The 16,753-nt window shown below is 37.4% G+C and overlaps 1 protein-coding gene across 8 annotated transcripts in view; it reads right to left on the bottom strand.

Annotated features, from left to right (window-relative positions):
* The window catches only part of PARD3B (par-3 family cell polarity regulator beta), a 997,127-nt gene that overhangs the window by 599,348 nt on the left and 381,026 nt on the right, over positions 1–16,753 (bottom strand). For all 8 annotated transcript variants that reach the window (XM_053215665.1, XM_015074145.3, XM_053215667.1 and 5 more), the window contains one exon: positions 42–213. In XM_053215665.1, coding sequence (XP_053071640.1) covers positions 42–213 — 172 coding nt within the window. The remainder of the gene's footprint in view (positions 1–41; positions 214–16,753) is intronic.

The following is a 16,753-nucleotide window of genomic DNA, read 5'->3' as shown; positions in this document are numbered from 1 at the left end:
TTTCAATCAGGTGAAAAACATACTAGTGAAAATGTACATACCTAATTTTAGAGCAGAAGGGGTTACTTCGATCTCCCCACCAATTGGTTTAAATGCAGCCAACTGGGCAGCCACTTCCGTCTCAAAGGCATCTGGGGTCTGCTGACCTGCAAGGTTTCCACTGGGGCTCTCAATCTTGTGGAGTGGTTCTTGTTCATCAAACACAGCAATCAGCTACAAACAAATCCAACAACACTCATTACTTGGTATGACATGCATCATCACACAACACTGTATCTCGCTGATTGTGATCTTTATTTGATTTTAAAGAAAATGGCCTCTGACAACGTCAAACTTGAATGTTACTGCCCCACAACTCTCCACTCAATAGGTCTAAAAGCATTGTAACCAGGAATTAATTGTTTGCCGATTCTTGAAATAAAGAACCAATTTTGGCTCTTTTGAAATAAGGAAATGGCTGCCCCTTCCCCTTGCCACCTTCACCAATATTCCTAAAAGGACTTCAGTATTTTTGAGAGTCTTTCCAGAAATAAAAAGTCGAATATGCAGAAGCTGAGGATAGGTCTACTTGAAAAAAGAGGACATTCAAGGCTCGGAGAGCTGAGATATTATAAAATCCATAATTACAGCTGCCCTTTTAGACACGATCACAACAAATGAATGCGTATATTTCCATACAATGTGTTCATTTTGTGCACATAGATATCATCCCCTTTTTATACATCCCTTTAATTCTGTTCTCTTCCTTCATGACACTGTGCTGACTGGCTCAGTCCAATGAACGCCAAGTCCAGCACTTTCAGCACTTTCAACCAAACTATTACTATCTTCATTTCAATTTCATTTCATAGGAGAACTATGTTTCTTAATATAGAACTATTAACATAGAACTATTAATATAAAACATTTAATTGTCCATTCCAAGTCATTTTTCATAAAGGGCAAAATAAAATAAAATAAAATATTCCAGTAATTGCCCAAGCAGTGCTGTATCAACAGTGAGGACAGCCCTGCTCAAACTGTATTTTTGGCCAGCAGACAGCACCTCCACAGAGGACCTTCACAAGCGTCTCATCAAGTGCCGTGGAAAAGTCCAAATGTGTGTGCAGTAGGCAGTGAGAGGATGCTACTGTCAACCCAGGAAAGAGCAGTGTGGGCAACTTTGAAATCTGCTAGTAAATCTTTAGATAGTTTTCATTCATTACATAAAACAAACCTACTTATGATTCAAGCATTTATTTAGGAAAGGCACAGAAAGCCCCATTCATAAGGGAATCTCGTTGGCAATAGTATTAATAACACAAATGTAGGAGTAATCAATCAAAACATCATAAATTCCAAGTTGAGTCTTTCAAAAGAAATGAATACAATTAGGGATATGCAAATTGACTACTCAGAAATAATTCTCATAATTGACTACTCATTTCCAGTATGGAGACTTCTTTAATTGGAAAATCCAACAATCCTCTTACCACAGGAAAGAAATGCTACTCCCAAGGCATTATTTTTAATTCTTGAAATTGAGCACATACATTTTCTATTTTGAATTGGTAGTAATGATGAACTGATTTGAGAGAAGACTTAAATGGATTAATAACGAAAGATTATTCTAGTATAAAAATAATCAGTAGAACTGTATCTTTCTAATCATCTGGTCAAAGTGAAGAGTTTAAAACTTTAAATCTTGAAAAGGAAAATAAAATCAGTTTTTAAAATGTGCTAGAAGTGTTATTTTCATCACTATTTTTGTGACATAATTATAATTTCAGTTTTGCATATTGGTGAATTCTAACACATTTTAGTAACATTTATTTTAATTGCCAATCGGCAAGGTGAAGCGGCTTATTATGTGGGTTCTATGAACAATTTTGTGTTAGTGAAGAGTAATACCTTACTCTTCCCTCTTCCTACATCCTTAACTGCTAGTAAATGCAGTGCGCCTTACATATTGGGGAAAAGAGAAAAAAACTGAGTATCAGTTTGGAGCATAATACACAATCTTAAAACTGATAACTCATCAACTATGCCATTATCTATGTTTATTATGTAACCTTTCTTCCCCAAGATACTCTCCTGTTTTCCATACTATTATATCCATACAAGTTTACAGCAGCTGTAACAACAATGGTACGCCTACTTATCAAATGAGAACATAATAGTTTGGAGATTTTGTTTCCCAAAGGGAGAGGCCAAACAGTAATTGGTACTAGAATCTAGTCTTTTTCACTTCTAACTCAGGGTTTCAGACCACACTGTGACTGTTTTCCAACAAGAGAGCTGTAAAAAGAGAGGATATCTTGTAAAATATTTGTGGTTTGTCCACTAGGATGCTATATCCTAAAGAATACGATAAAGAATGGAGAGAAAAGGCAATAGTCGTCACAAAGATGATGATAATAAGAAGTGGAGTATTCCCAAATCTCATAGTCCGTCTCCCAGTCCCACAATTGACAGGAATTATCTTCACAACGTCTACCCTAGATGTACAGATGGATGGATGAATGAATGAGATGGTCTCTCTTCCTGTAAAGAAAAGGTTCGGTTCCTGAATCGGTGGTGCCCAAACAAAGTCTTTGGCTTCATTGGTGCTGGCTGATAAGAAACTCTCCATGCGGTCTGCATTTCAACATCTACCATATGCACACTTGTTTCAAAACTGACAATTTCTTTAAATCGTACATTGTAGGTGCTTATTAGCTAGATTACTTGCTTCATCAGAACACCTCCATTATCAGGTAACAGAGTTCCCAGTAGACGGTGTTACAGAGATGCATTAATTAACATAAATCATGGTCTGGTTCCTCAACAGAGGCATGCTGATTCCAACATGATAGAAAAAGAAGTTGGACAGGAAAGAAGAAATTCAATTTAACTTTTTTTCTGTTGTTAAGGTTTCACCTAAACTTCTATGGCATGTGGAAGATTTTTCACTGACATCTTTGGGACTATAGTAACCTAAACATTATGCAAAATGCAAACAGGTAATATTTCATTTGGATGCCTTTCTCTTCTGCTGCCCTATCCATCTTCTGGCAACCTTTCTGTTCTCCTTCTGATGCTTGTATTCTCACGTCACCCAGCACAACACCAACATTTCCCAAAGACCCCATAATCCAAACTCTTTTCACAGAGTCATTATTTCTAATTAAAACTCCTGTCCTCACAGATCTGTCAGTATTTTGGCATATCATCCCCAGATGTACACAGGAAGGTTGGTCCACTAATATACTATTCATTCTCCCACCCAAAACGAAAAGAAAAACCAACAACAGAAAGGTTTAAGAAATGTTCTAAGGACCCATTTACCCCTGTAGATAATACCCTATTTCTCTACTTTCCTTAAAAGCAAAATCTGAAAATGTCTGTCTACAGAGCAGTTTCCAATCTCTACAGAGCAGTTTCCAAAGAACTCCTGTTCTTTGCTGAGACCACACTTGTCAGGCTCTTGCTCCTCCATTCCATGGAAACTGCTCTTATGAAGGTCAAAACCAATCTTTAGATAGCTAAATCCCAAGCCACTTATCTGGCTTGATTTTAGGACACAGTTCAACATGCCTCTTAAATTGTTTTGTTGACTTGTCTTCCCAGACATCTCTTGTGACCATCCGTTAAATTTCCTTTTACTTATTCCTCCTCGTCTCTAAAAATGTGACAAAGAACACATCTAAGTTATTTTGGACATCTCATTTGTCTCATGGCATAGATGTAAGTATATGCTCATAAATTCCAAATTTAAACCTCCAACCCAGAGCTTCTTCTCGAACTCCAGGCTTATATGGTCCATCACCTAACATAACATGTGAAAAACTGAAAAAATGATCTTCCAAAGCTCTTCTCACAATCTTTTTACATTCAAATTACTGGCAGTCCATCCGTCCAACTGCTCAGGAGAAAAATCTCATATTCACCCTTGATGCCTTTTTCCATCCCTCCCTTCATCTCTCATACACCCCACACACATCCAGTTGGTGAACAAATCTCAAAATATAATCAGAGTTTACCTGCTTCTCGCCCCTCTACTCTCATCACTTTGGGCCCAGCTACCACAGTCTCTCCCATGGATCACTGCAATAATTTCCTGTGTGGTCTTATTTCCACCCATGCTCCCTTCCAATCCATTCTCAATACAGCAGCCAGAGTGATCCTACTAAAACACAAGATGGGTCACGTGTCTCCTTTGGTCAGTCACCTTCCCATGTCACAGTGAAGCTCAAGTCCTTGCAATGGACTATCTGGTCATAAGCTCCTTGGGACATATCTGACCACATGTTCTGAGTACGTTCTCCCTTGCTCTCAGGATTCTATCCATCTATGATTTCTTCTTTGTTCCTGACTCAGTGTCTTTGTATTTGCTGTTCTCTCTGTCTGACATAGTCCTCCCCAGACACCCACATGATTTGTTCCTCTGTCCTTCCGATCCTTACTCAAATGCCAGGCTTTTGCTGACCACACGATCTTAATTGCAACATCATAGCCACTTTCTATCCTCCCTTTTTTTCTTTATCGCATTTATCGCCCTCTCAATGTTTCATTTTTTATTTGTCTTATTTATTGTCTGTTTTTTTTCTCACTGTGCTAGAATATAAGCTCCAAGGAAACAGTGATTTTTGTTTTTTCTGTTGTACCCCCATTGCCTAGATTGGTGAGTATACACAATAGGCACTGAACATATGTTTGTTGGAATAAAATGACTAAAAGAAAGCAAGAACAGATACTAAAACCTAACATAGCAAGTAAAAGATACCTAGATTTTTTCACATGTTTTTAGAATAAACATCCAAATTATTATTTTTTTAGAAATGAGTGCATATAAACAACCTGTACATACCCATAAGCCCCTCCAAGTGTCATCATCATTATTACCGTTGTTCTGGTTTTGTTATTATGGGTGGTGGGGGAGAGAAATTCCTACTTTTCTATTCGACACGAAGAGAAATTGCTTCTGCCACGTCAGGCTCCAAAAAGAGAGATTATGTGTGTTCTCTTTCTTTTTCAGGCTCAATTTTGAAAGGGAGAATCTGCTTATTTGGTCTCTGAAGGAGTACAAGTGGTACACCAGGGGTGGAGAGCACATGGAGAGGGAGGCAGGGTTAGCGGTGTAGTCTGAGATGGCATTCCATAAGCTCACGATTCAAGTGTGCAGCCCATACAAATTCAGGTCTTCCATTTCACGTTCTACCAGCTTTCTGTGATTGTTTTAATATGACGCTATTTTCTCTTTAATGTGCCAGTAAAATTAAGGCACTGGGAGAATGTACAATGTTTATCTTACATGTTTTCTACCTCTGTTTGAGAGGTCAAGGTGGAGTGCAATTCTCAGGAGCACACCTAACTTCTAACTAGGACTTAAGAAAACATGTAAAAATAAACACACTAATGTAGCATGTAAAATGATATTCAATAATTAGATCTCAGTTGTCCGTGCTGATGGTGCTCCCAGTTCAAGGGCTAGGCACTAGCTTTGGTAACTGCAAGCATCCCCTGGCCACCCCGGAAGGCCTATGGGAAGAACATCTGAAATTGGGATTCTTCTAGCAAAATGATCACCCATAAAACTTCACTTTAGAGAATATTTCCATCTTTTTCTCATACGTTGTGTAGATCAAAATAATGAAAAGGTCAACAACAACAACAAATTCAAAGATGAAAAGAAATGGAAGAATTGTGGGTAATTTACAATTATGTGAAACCTGTGAAACCTGAATAATAGACTTGATCAAAAGAGTCATGTGTTCTCTGCAATTTCACACCATCAATATCACTTCGAGGACACAGACCTGTTCCTATAATTAAACAGTAAGACTATTATGATCAATATCACTAGTAAAGGGCTGTGTGTTTGCGTGTGTGTGGGGAGCGTGTGAGTCACGTGGAGGTAGAATGTTAAGTTCCTTGATAATATCCCTAACATGCCTAAACACTTCAGCACAGAGCCTGGTACACAATGGAAGGTTAAATGTTAATTCCTTTTCCTACCATAGCTAACATTCTCTGGCTTCCAGACTAAATCCCACTTGACTTGTTTATCCATATTCTGCTTTTACTTTGTTGATTCTCTTTAATCTCTTCATCACAGGATTGACAGAGGAACAGAGAAAGTACCAAGATCAAACACATCAAATAGGTAATTTTTGTTTTTCTTTTTTGTCTTCCTCTTCATCACACAACCCGTAGACACGCTTTACCATTCTTCCCACACTGCAAAACATGGGGTGTGCTGTTTCCACTGCAGCTTGAAGCAATATACCAATGCCTTTAGCTTCTCCAGTCACAAGTAAATATTTTCATAATAAATGCCACCAAGGGTATTTATTGCAGAGTCCCTCAATATTCATGATGTGGCTTGCTCTGTTATCAACCTATAGCATTCTGTCACTTTTTAGAGCCTGAGTTTTTATAATCAAATGCTATTATCTTTAGCCTATAGAGAAAATCAAAAAGAATCATCCAAATGCCCATAGAACATGATTTATAAAAGTACATTTTTTGTATTAGTAATTACAGTTAGGAAATGTGGCTCTATTTCAATTACACGTCAAGTACACTCATGTACTACTAAGAAAAACTTATTTGCCATATTGAGTTCTTTGGGTTAAACTCTTGAATTTAACAACACACTGCTATTTTTACCATTTCATACATATTCCATATTACCGACAACTATCAAGTAAAATTCAAAGACAAAGGAAAAAAAAACAGGATCCTACAAAACAAAATTAGAATCATTTGTCTCAAATCTTAATAAACACAATTAAATCTAAGTAAGACTGTGAAATTACAACCATTTCACAAGTACAGGAAAACACATTATCACCTTTGGGAAGAGAGTGAAACACGGAAGAATTTCATTTAAATGTATACATATCTGCTTGTAACTAAATAACAATGGGCTATGTGACTTAATTTTGTGCCACTTTAAACAAAGGTTTGAAAACAGGTGATCTTCCTTCATAGGATTTTGACAGCTAGCTAAAAGCATTTAATCCAGATTTTTAAAATGAGCATGCTCAAATTTGCATCTTCATCAGATGCAAGCATCCTCAGAGCAAGTATGCAACAGCTCTGATTCTCAGAAAGTTCAATCAACATTCAGTAAATGAGATAAAACCAATTTTCATTTCCTCTCCAAACTGAAAAATCTGTAATAGGGACCTTTACAAACTTTACAGCTTTAAGCTTCATGCTAAAGAAAATAACATAATTTATTCAACTGTACTAAGAATCCTATTTATTCTTATCACATTTTCAAAAGGCAGCTGCCTACACTGCTGGTAATAACAAAAAGCATGCCTATTAAAAAAACACCGATACTTTGGCCAAAACTGCATTTACCTTTAATTATGCAGTAGCTCACTAAGAAGTCAGGTATACAATAAATACATTTACACTGAATCGTATTTTTCCTGTGACTGACTCAAGTTTGAGAGCCTTATTTTTTATTTGTTTATTTTTGTTACATTCATTCTTCACTTTCCTGCATAGTAACAACTCACCATTTATGAAACAACCTTCAAAACCGACACCTAATATACACACAAGGAAAGCCTGAAGACACTTTCCTCTGTGCCCTTGACCATCCATAGCAGTGGTCAGGCAAAGGGCTCCATGGAGATCAGGTGGTAGCCACCAAGCTCTAATCCTAAAGGCCCTGTGGGACAGCTACGGAGAAAGCAAACACATAAAGAAGCAGGAAGAAGTTTCAAGCATTCTGAGGTAACACAAATGTCAGAAATTTAAAAAAAAAAACAGCATCTCTGGCTTTGTCAGTAATAGTATTTCCACTGTCTCTGAATTACACACACTAAAAATAACCAACACAAAAGAAAGTGGAAGATCCTTGGGTTAAACTGGTTGAGAAAACTCAAAAATGATGCCAATTCGCTGAGTGGCTTTGCTTGCCACTTACTCTGTATATTACGGACGTTCCTCAATTTTATCCAATCCCAAGGGCTTTGAAGGTCTTGGGAGAGTGTACGTTAGTGTATATGAAGACAATGTTTTAAAATGCAGGGATACACATACACACAAATGACTTCTTCTTCAAATCATTCTCAACTAAATCACACACATCTAACCTGCATTTCTGAAAGAATATTCTTTTCTAAGGAAGCGTACCTGACACAAGAAAACATAAAGTAGCACGTGGAAAAATATTTTGTAAATGACAAAGCATACATACCTTTAAAATGTTGTAACTTTCACGTAGTACTATTTTACTGGCTCAGTTTTTTTCTCCTTACTTCCCTACAGCTTCTATTCTCTACCCTAAACCAAAGCTGGAACGGCCTCAGAAACACCTTTTTGGTAATTTCTTGGCCAAGGTCCAGTGCTGCCACAGTCATCCATAGATATGTCAACAGATCCTTGAAGGCAGTAACTTACTGGAATCTAAGGCTGATTTCTCTCTGCAGGGATTATTCATCACAACAAAATGCCTCAATACATCTCCAGGTCCTTATGTCTCCACTGCAAAGGCTTCAATTTGCTTCTGGCTTCTAGTCCAGCCCCCAGATGTTTACCCACAACACTACTGCTGAAATGGGCTTTCCATCATACAAAGTGGCATGGTCTTGCTCCAAGTTAAAATTCTTTATATTCTCATAGTTTCCAAGATGTAGTTCAAGGCCTTCTACTGGGTTCTATGTTGTTCCCACAATACTGTCCATGTCTCTATCATTACCAGTCACACAGCACAACCATCTTGACTTACTTGCCTCTATAACTGTCAGCTACTTGAAACCATGAGTCACATAACTAAAAAATGTATTTACCAAATAATTAGCCAGCCCTATGTGCTGGGCACTGTTCTAAGTACTTACATATTCTATTTCATTTTCATAAGAAAACTTCTCAGAAAAACAGTATTATCCCCACGTTACAGATGAGAGAATTCATGTATAACCTGACCTTGTATTCCAAGCTGCTGGTGAGTACTTGCCACATGGAAGGGAGTGAGGGAAATGGTTTACATTCTCTGCTTTACCGGAGAGAAAGGGCAAATGTGGCCATTTGGATGGATGTGGACACCATCTCCCTGAGTCCTTGATTTTTCCATCCAATTGGGAGTAAAGGTAACCTCCCTTACCACGTATGCTCCTACAGAGGGCAAAATAGCTTCTGTCAGCTTTGAGGCTCAATGTAAGATGACATTTTACGATTGTTCCATCTCAAATCCACTCAGCATATTATGATCCCAACCCCGTTTGTTGGTGGACTGCATTTATATACTTGACTTTCTTCCAGAGGAGACCTTCTGAAATTATAAAACTAATGTGTGTGTGAACATAGTTTTGAAACAAACACAATCGTACGTCTGACGGTTAGAAGAACCCTGCTTCTTTGTACTAATGACTGCAATCCAGGGTGCGTTGCTTAATTTTGTGGATTAATGAGTAAGCAATCAAATGTGATTTTAAGTCATGAATATAACAAACATACTATTCATTTGACAAGTATTTTAATTTATGAGACTTGGCTACAAATAGAACAGTCTATTTGGTAAAAGGAAAAAAAAAAGAAACCTTTCTGCTTTTAAGACAACTCAACAGCTCTCAGATAATAAACCTCTGCAGAGAATGATGACAAAGCCACCACCACCTTCTAAAGACAGATAAAGAACTGATAGGTTGATACAAAAAACAATGAGATCTTACTGGATCATTAAAATGTTCAAGGAGACAATGCTGCATGCACTTGAGCTGTAGGCACGGTCTTTGGGGCTTGCCAACCACATGGAGGGTTCTAACTAAAACAGGTCAGTGTTGGCCTGAGGCAGATGTCACCTAGTAGCCTAGTAGCCTGTCACCTTGGTAGCCTAAGACACAAGTTTCAACAGTTTCACGTGTCTCTGAGGTGGCCTCACATTCCAGGCCTGAGGTCCCCCTAAGGCCAGACAACGTGGTGAGTGGCCAACGACTACAAGGGAGTTTTCAACTCCCTGAAAATTAGCTGGTGATTAATTGGTACTACATTTCATCAGACTGGTGAGGGAACAGACTCTTTAGCAAAGACACATTTAGCAAATTGGCCCGAGCACCGGCTGATTGACCTCATGACAGGTCCAATGATGTTCTACTTTCTCCAGCATTTGGTGACAGCTGAACAACCGGCGAAGACTACGCAAAGGTCAGCGTGCAGACTGATTGAGGGATGAGGAAGCACTTCTCTTAAATATTCCATTTAGACTCAGATCTTCCTTGTCATGGGTGACAAGGCTTTGAAGCCGATATTTTAAAAAATTAACACTGCACTTGCAGGTGGGTTTCGCTACTGAACCCCTTCCGTCGGAGTGGTAAAGCTAACCTTTTCCTTTAGCTTCTAATTGCTCTACATCTCCTTAACTAGTGATAATGTGGCTAACCCTGCTGGGATGGGTGTTGACTTTGGGAGCATCTAAATGTCAAGATTTGTAATTATGATTGTGGGTGTATTAAACTCACAAAGAATGATGCCTCGCTAATTGGGGCCTGAAGACAAGAAGCCCAGGGTCCTTGCTCCTTGCTCACAATCGCAGGAGGGGTATTACCTCTTCCAGGAGTACTTGTGCCTCAGGTCTTGCCTCTAATTGTAGGAAGAGCATCTTTCAGAGTCAGTTGCAAATTTATATGTTTTGTGCAAAAGGCCTTCTTCCTAAAGCATCTAGAATATATTCTGTCGGTGTGAAAACTAGGATTTGTTTCTAAATTAAAAAAAAATGAAACACACTGAGCATAGTTACAGAAAAAAAAATGGAACACATGTTTTGAAATTAGGGCTGGACCCCAAAATTCAGGTTGCCCAGACCATCAGCAATCTTGGGTTTCAAAAGCCAGTGTTTACACTAAACTCTCAAACCCAGTAGCCACTTTTGCACTTTGCTACTCTAGGCTTTTATGTTTCTCAGGTGAAAAGAAGAGAAGAGAAGAGGAGAGAAGAGGAGAGAAGAGGAGAGAAGAGGAGAGAAGAGGAGAAGAGAGAAGAGAAAAAGAAAAAAGAAAAGAAGAGAAGAGAAGAGAAAAGTGCTTAGGCAAGAAGAGGTAGGACTCGCAATGTCTCCCAGGGGAAAGAAAACTTCAACTTCAAAAGGGTGTCACTAGGGACACTTGTGAAAACGCACAGTAGAAAAGAAGACATACAAGATAATCTAAAATCCCAGAAAACTCCTGTTACAATATCGGTGCCTTTTGTCCACTCTTCTCTTCTATGGATTTACATATATATCTCAACGTTACTTGAACCATACTTCATGACACACAATTTTCTGATACTTTCACTTAGGATTTTCTTGTATACAGTTTTCTCTAATTTTAATCTGCAAAAAATGAAGAAAACTCATGCCTGAATAATATTGCATAACATAATAAGTCATATAAATAATTTAGCCATTCTGCCATTCAGGACACATGAAAATGAAGGTTATCTAGGCAAAGCAGTATCATTTTTTCAACCACTGCCAATTTTACAGACAATATTATATTCTCCTGATTAAAGGTTAATTATTTGATTACTAGTGATATTGAAAATAATTCTATAAGCCATTTTTATTTTTTCAGTGGATGGTCTGTTCATACCCTTTGCCCTTCGTTCCATTTTCTTTATCAGCATGTATTAGCTCTTTTCATTTTAAGTATATTGTCTTTTTTTTATCTTTGCAAAATGTTTGACAGTTTACTTTTCATTTTTGTTTATGATGCAAAAATTTTCATTGCATGGTACTCCACTCGTTTAAAACCCTCTATTAAATCTTCAAAGGTCCCTTGTAAATAGGTACTCACCTGGAACCAGTAATACTTTATGATGGGCAAGTAGTAAAACAATGTTGGTTTCATTTAATTTACTACTTTGATAGTTCTGTAAGACAGAGCAGGTGGGAAATGTTCTGATTGATGGGCATTTGGTTTTTAAATCATACATACCTATTCTAAACAAATGCAGATTGATAAAGCTACTTCAATAAAGCAATCACAAATAAAATTGTAACATTTCACTGATTTCATAATCCAACTAATTCATTAGTTTTTGCAGATTCTTTATGCTGAAATTCCACACAGTCAATCCATTATTAAATGGAAAAATATGGTCAGGCAATTTGTTTCAAAAATCTTTCAAGTGCTTGAAGACTTTCAGATTCCCTTATTTCTTTTGCCCCCCAGACAAGACAAACTTTGTTATTTTTTCATGTTTCTTCTATATCTCCTACTGTCCTGTCATCAATCACGTTTGTTCTTTCCTGTAAACTCTCTGTGCTCTTCATATTGCCAAGGATTAAAAGGCCCAACTACTGAGAGGGATGGGTAAAAACTGAGAGTGATGGGTATGTGTCTCACCAAAGACTTTTCATTTATTTAACAACATGGTTTTCAGCCAACCTATTGTCCTAACGACTACGAGGTTTCTAGCCACATTTCTCTATCTTACCAAAATGTTTTTGCTTATATTCCATCCTCCAATCTGCTCTTTCACGTAAATTTCAGAGTTATTGACATTTAGTTCATCCACAACATGTAAGTAACATATGGGGCACTTTTTAAAGAATCGGGAAACATGACTTCTTTCAGAGATGTAATCTAGTAAATAAATATGTATTGGTCTGTTTTTAAATACACAAAATCAACTCAAGGAAATACACCCAGGACAACATTTAATTCACTATATAAACAGACTAAAGAAGTGGTTATGTCAACAAGATGAAAGTCAGGAAACTGGTGTCGAAAAGGAATATGCTAGCAGTGCCACTCTAAGTTTGACCTTCTGAAGGCACCTTCTGCATTAGTGAGCAAACCTGAAGCCCCATTAATAGGGATATATCCTTACTGTGAAATGAATGATGTCTGGGGATTACAGTGTAGTACCATTAAACTCATTAATCTAGGACCAGGTATACAACTTGAGGCCCAGTGCAAAATGCAAATGTGGAGCTCTTGTTCAAAAATTAAGAATTGGAAGATGATGATAGCAGAGTACTGAACCAAACGTGGGGCTCTAGTGACCATGGGACCCCCTGAGCAACTGTACAGGTCACATGCCCATGAAGCTGGCCCTGCTTGAATCATGTGACTTTCCAAATGTATTCTGGTTTCATGTTCCCTAAGTAATATGATTGTGTTTTGACTTCTCACATCAATCTCTCAACAGGGAGAAGATATGTTGGCTAGCAGGTATGCAATATATAGTCCCCTTTGCAGATGTTCCACAAGTGCTTATGGCCCTGCTGAACTTTATTAGTTTGAATCAGAATTCTTGAGTCAAATCAATCCATAGCAGTGAGAAGACATGGTTTATAGAACTGCAGTGCTTAGATACTATATCATGGTTAAAAAAGTGTTTCACATATATGGTATCTAGGGAGGTCTCTTCTGTAAACTCCTTAAACTTTGAGGGCTCTCCCATGTGAATTTGTATCTTAGTTTATTCACTGAAAACATAGTACTGGCTTAGAAGGCAGCTTAAGTCAATAGGAAATGCTGGGAGTTTTTTTTTTTTTTTTCACTTAAATGCAAAAGAATACTATAATTATGTAACAGGATAAATATTGCTACAACAGTAATCATATTACAACACAGAAATGTGTCAAAGTAACACAATGTACACCTTAAATTTATACAATGTTACCTGTCAAATTGATCCAGTAAAAATAAATAATGCAAAATAATTGTAGAACAAGTTATTTTCCCCTGATTCCTACTTGTCTAGGATAACATTTGTTTCTATCCAAGGTCTTACAAGGCCTTCCACAAGTAGCCGGAGGCCAAATCCAGCCTCATGTTACTGTACTCACTCATCTATGCTCTTCTCTGCCTCGCTCCCCCACAACCAACACCACACACAAGCTTCTGCATCTACGATGACTCTTTCCTTTCCTAGAATCCTTAGTAGTAGGGAACGTAGGCTCTGAAGCCAGCCAAAGTTCAAATCCACCTCAGACCCTTTTTGAAACACAGGGAAGATACTTAGCTCCTCTAAGACTTAATCATTTTCTTCATCTAGGTATGAGAACAGCAGCTAACATTTACTGAGTATTTACCATGTTTAAGCACATAATTTCAGACTGTAATATCTTATTTCTTGCTTATACCACTCCTAGAGGTAGCTAGCTCCTCCTCATCAATAGCTCCAAAAGCGGAGGCACTGACAGGTTAGATGGTTTACATAGACAGTAATCGGATGGTTAAATGATAAAGCCAGAATTAGAAGCCAAACTTCAGCACCCCTTCATTATTCTAAGCCTTCCTCTTGAGTTGTTGTAGTATATGAGATATAACTTAAGAGTGCCTAACCACAAAAATGGTACTTCTTTAATGCTAGCCCCTAGCTATTATTATAATCATCATCATTATTTTTTGAGAGAGAGAGAGAGAGAGAGAGAGAGAGAGAGAGAGAGACACCCTTGTGAGTGGGAGAGGGGCAGAGGGAAAGAGAGAGAGAGAATCCCAAGCAGACTCTACATCCAGTGCAAAGCCCAATGCATGGCTCAATCTCACAACTATGAGATCATGACCTAAGCCAAAATCACGAGTCAGACGCTTAACTGACTGAGCCACCCAGGCACCCCACATTATTTTTATTGATCAAAAGCCCTATTCATCCTTTAAGACCCAACTCAATTTGTAACCTGAATAATTTCTAGTATCTAGAGACTGTATTTAATACTATACCCTAGTATTCTTTAATTAGAAATGCAAAAAGTCAGTTTATAGAGACCAGGTAACTCCCAGCCCAGAACAATATTGGACTGAATGTATGACTAATAAGATAGACTTAATTTATAATACTTAAATAGACTAACATCGAAAATGTGGACATTTTCTTCAACCGAAATATACATACACACACACACACACACACACACACACACACACACACGTGTGTGTGTATATATATATATACATACATATACATATATATACACACATACACACACACATACACACACACATATATATATATTCATTAAAAAGAAAGATATATAATGTTATTAGAAGCTTTTTCACCATGTTAAGTGATAAGCATCAAATGAAAAATTAAAAGAAAAACAAGCTGATGGGGAAAGACACTAATTAGAGCATAATATCCATCTGACGTTTTGTACCTAGCTTCTACCCATGAGTTATTGATATTACCATTAGGAGAAGTAACTCTTATTTCTATAGAATATAATGTAACTCCAAATACAAAGTGTTATCAAAAATTGCATTTCCTAATAGCAGCTTTGGATTAAATGGGAGTGAAGGTGATTGCCTTTCACACAAGTGTCATGACTGGAAATGCTGGGCAGCATTTTCTCAGAAACTACTCTAGAAAGCCTGTACAGTTAATCAACTTTGGTTTAGAAAGTCTCCATGCTTATAATTTATTTTGTTTTTATAGAAAAAAGACTTGGAAAGGTTCCTGTGAGACATGGAAAAGTACCAAGATCTGTCAAGGATAAACATGTTTTCTTCCCAAAGCCCTCGAAGTCAGTGAAAATGGTTTCCAATAATGAATCACCAAAAGAAAAGGCCCTGTTTTTATTGGACTAAAATTAATAATTTCTATGAAACAAGAGGACAAATGGAAAGTGGATGTAGGCAACCAATGGGGAATGCCTGCCATTGCACTTAGACAACCTCAGAAGGTCAGCACTGGAGTCATGGAGAAGACTCTAGTAAAACAACAGGACTTTTTTTTTTTTTTTTTTTTTTTTAATGCTCATGTTCACTCTCTGTGTGTCGGGGAAAAATTGTTTTAAATGTGTTCATAACCGGGAGCTTTTGGCAAAGGTGAACCCATTTATCCAGACAAATCCAAACGGAAGTCTAAAGTAAGCACATGATGTACCATGCAAATTATTCTCCACGAATGTAGGTAAACGTGACAAATGTGAGTCAAATATCACACATCTCTGTCTTGCTTCTAACTTAAAAGGGAAAAACATCATTTATTTGGAGCTGCCAAATACTATATTCTCACTAATTTAATAAGCAGGCACCATTTTCTCTACCTCTGAAAATTTATGTTGGTCTTTGGACGGGTTCAGCTGCCTTTTTCAATCTAGTGGTCTGTGACCATAGAGGGTTTTAGCCAAAGGGAAAATGACTCCATAAATCCACAGAGGCTGTCTTGCTTTAAATTATAGTTTGAAGACTTCAGGACTATATGAAAAGACTTTGAACAAGAAAAATCAACACACGCCAACACATATGTATTGAAACTTATCCTATTTTACAATAGAAAGCATTCCTCAAGCTTTAGAAAGCCTGTGCGCATAAGGTAAGATACAGATTTGGCAAGGCCTGTGGAGACTTGCTACCTAATTATCAAGAAATGTGAGGGGAAAAAAAATAAATTTGGTCATACTGTCTCATGAAGCATGTTTTTTGATTCAAAAATATGATTAGGATATTTTTGTTCCTGATATTTCACAAAACAATAGACATTTTCATTATGACATCACTGGAAAGCAGACTATGTTGCTTCAGAGAATGACAAGCCACTTTTCTTTGGAATGCATGTTAGCCCTCTTCTAATCAGGAAAGGTTATTTCCTAACTTCTCAAACGTAAGTGGCAGGTGAAATGCATGGAAAGAATCTTGAGATTATAAGATTAGCCATATATTCTAATAAAATAATTGAGTTCTGGAAAAATTACATGAATTTCTAAAATCCTGTAGCTAGTTAACAGCTAAATGAGGGAAAGAATTGAGCCAACACCTAACCTTAACTTACAACTTAAAACATATTGCATACCTGTAAGGCAGGTACTGAGTTCTTCTATTCAACACATTTCCCACCATTC

Source organism: Acinonyx jubatus, chromosome C1 (assembly GCF_027475565.1).
Source record: "Acinonyx jubatus isolate Ajub_Pintada_27869175 chromosome C1, VMU_Ajub_asm_v1.0, whole genome shotgun sequence".
NCBI classification, from domain to species: Eukaryota; Metazoa; Chordata; class Mammalia; order Carnivora; family Felidae; genus Acinonyx; species Acinonyx jubatus.
Note: the sequence above shows the minus strand (reverse complement) of the source record. Positions and strands in the feature narration are given on the sequence as shown.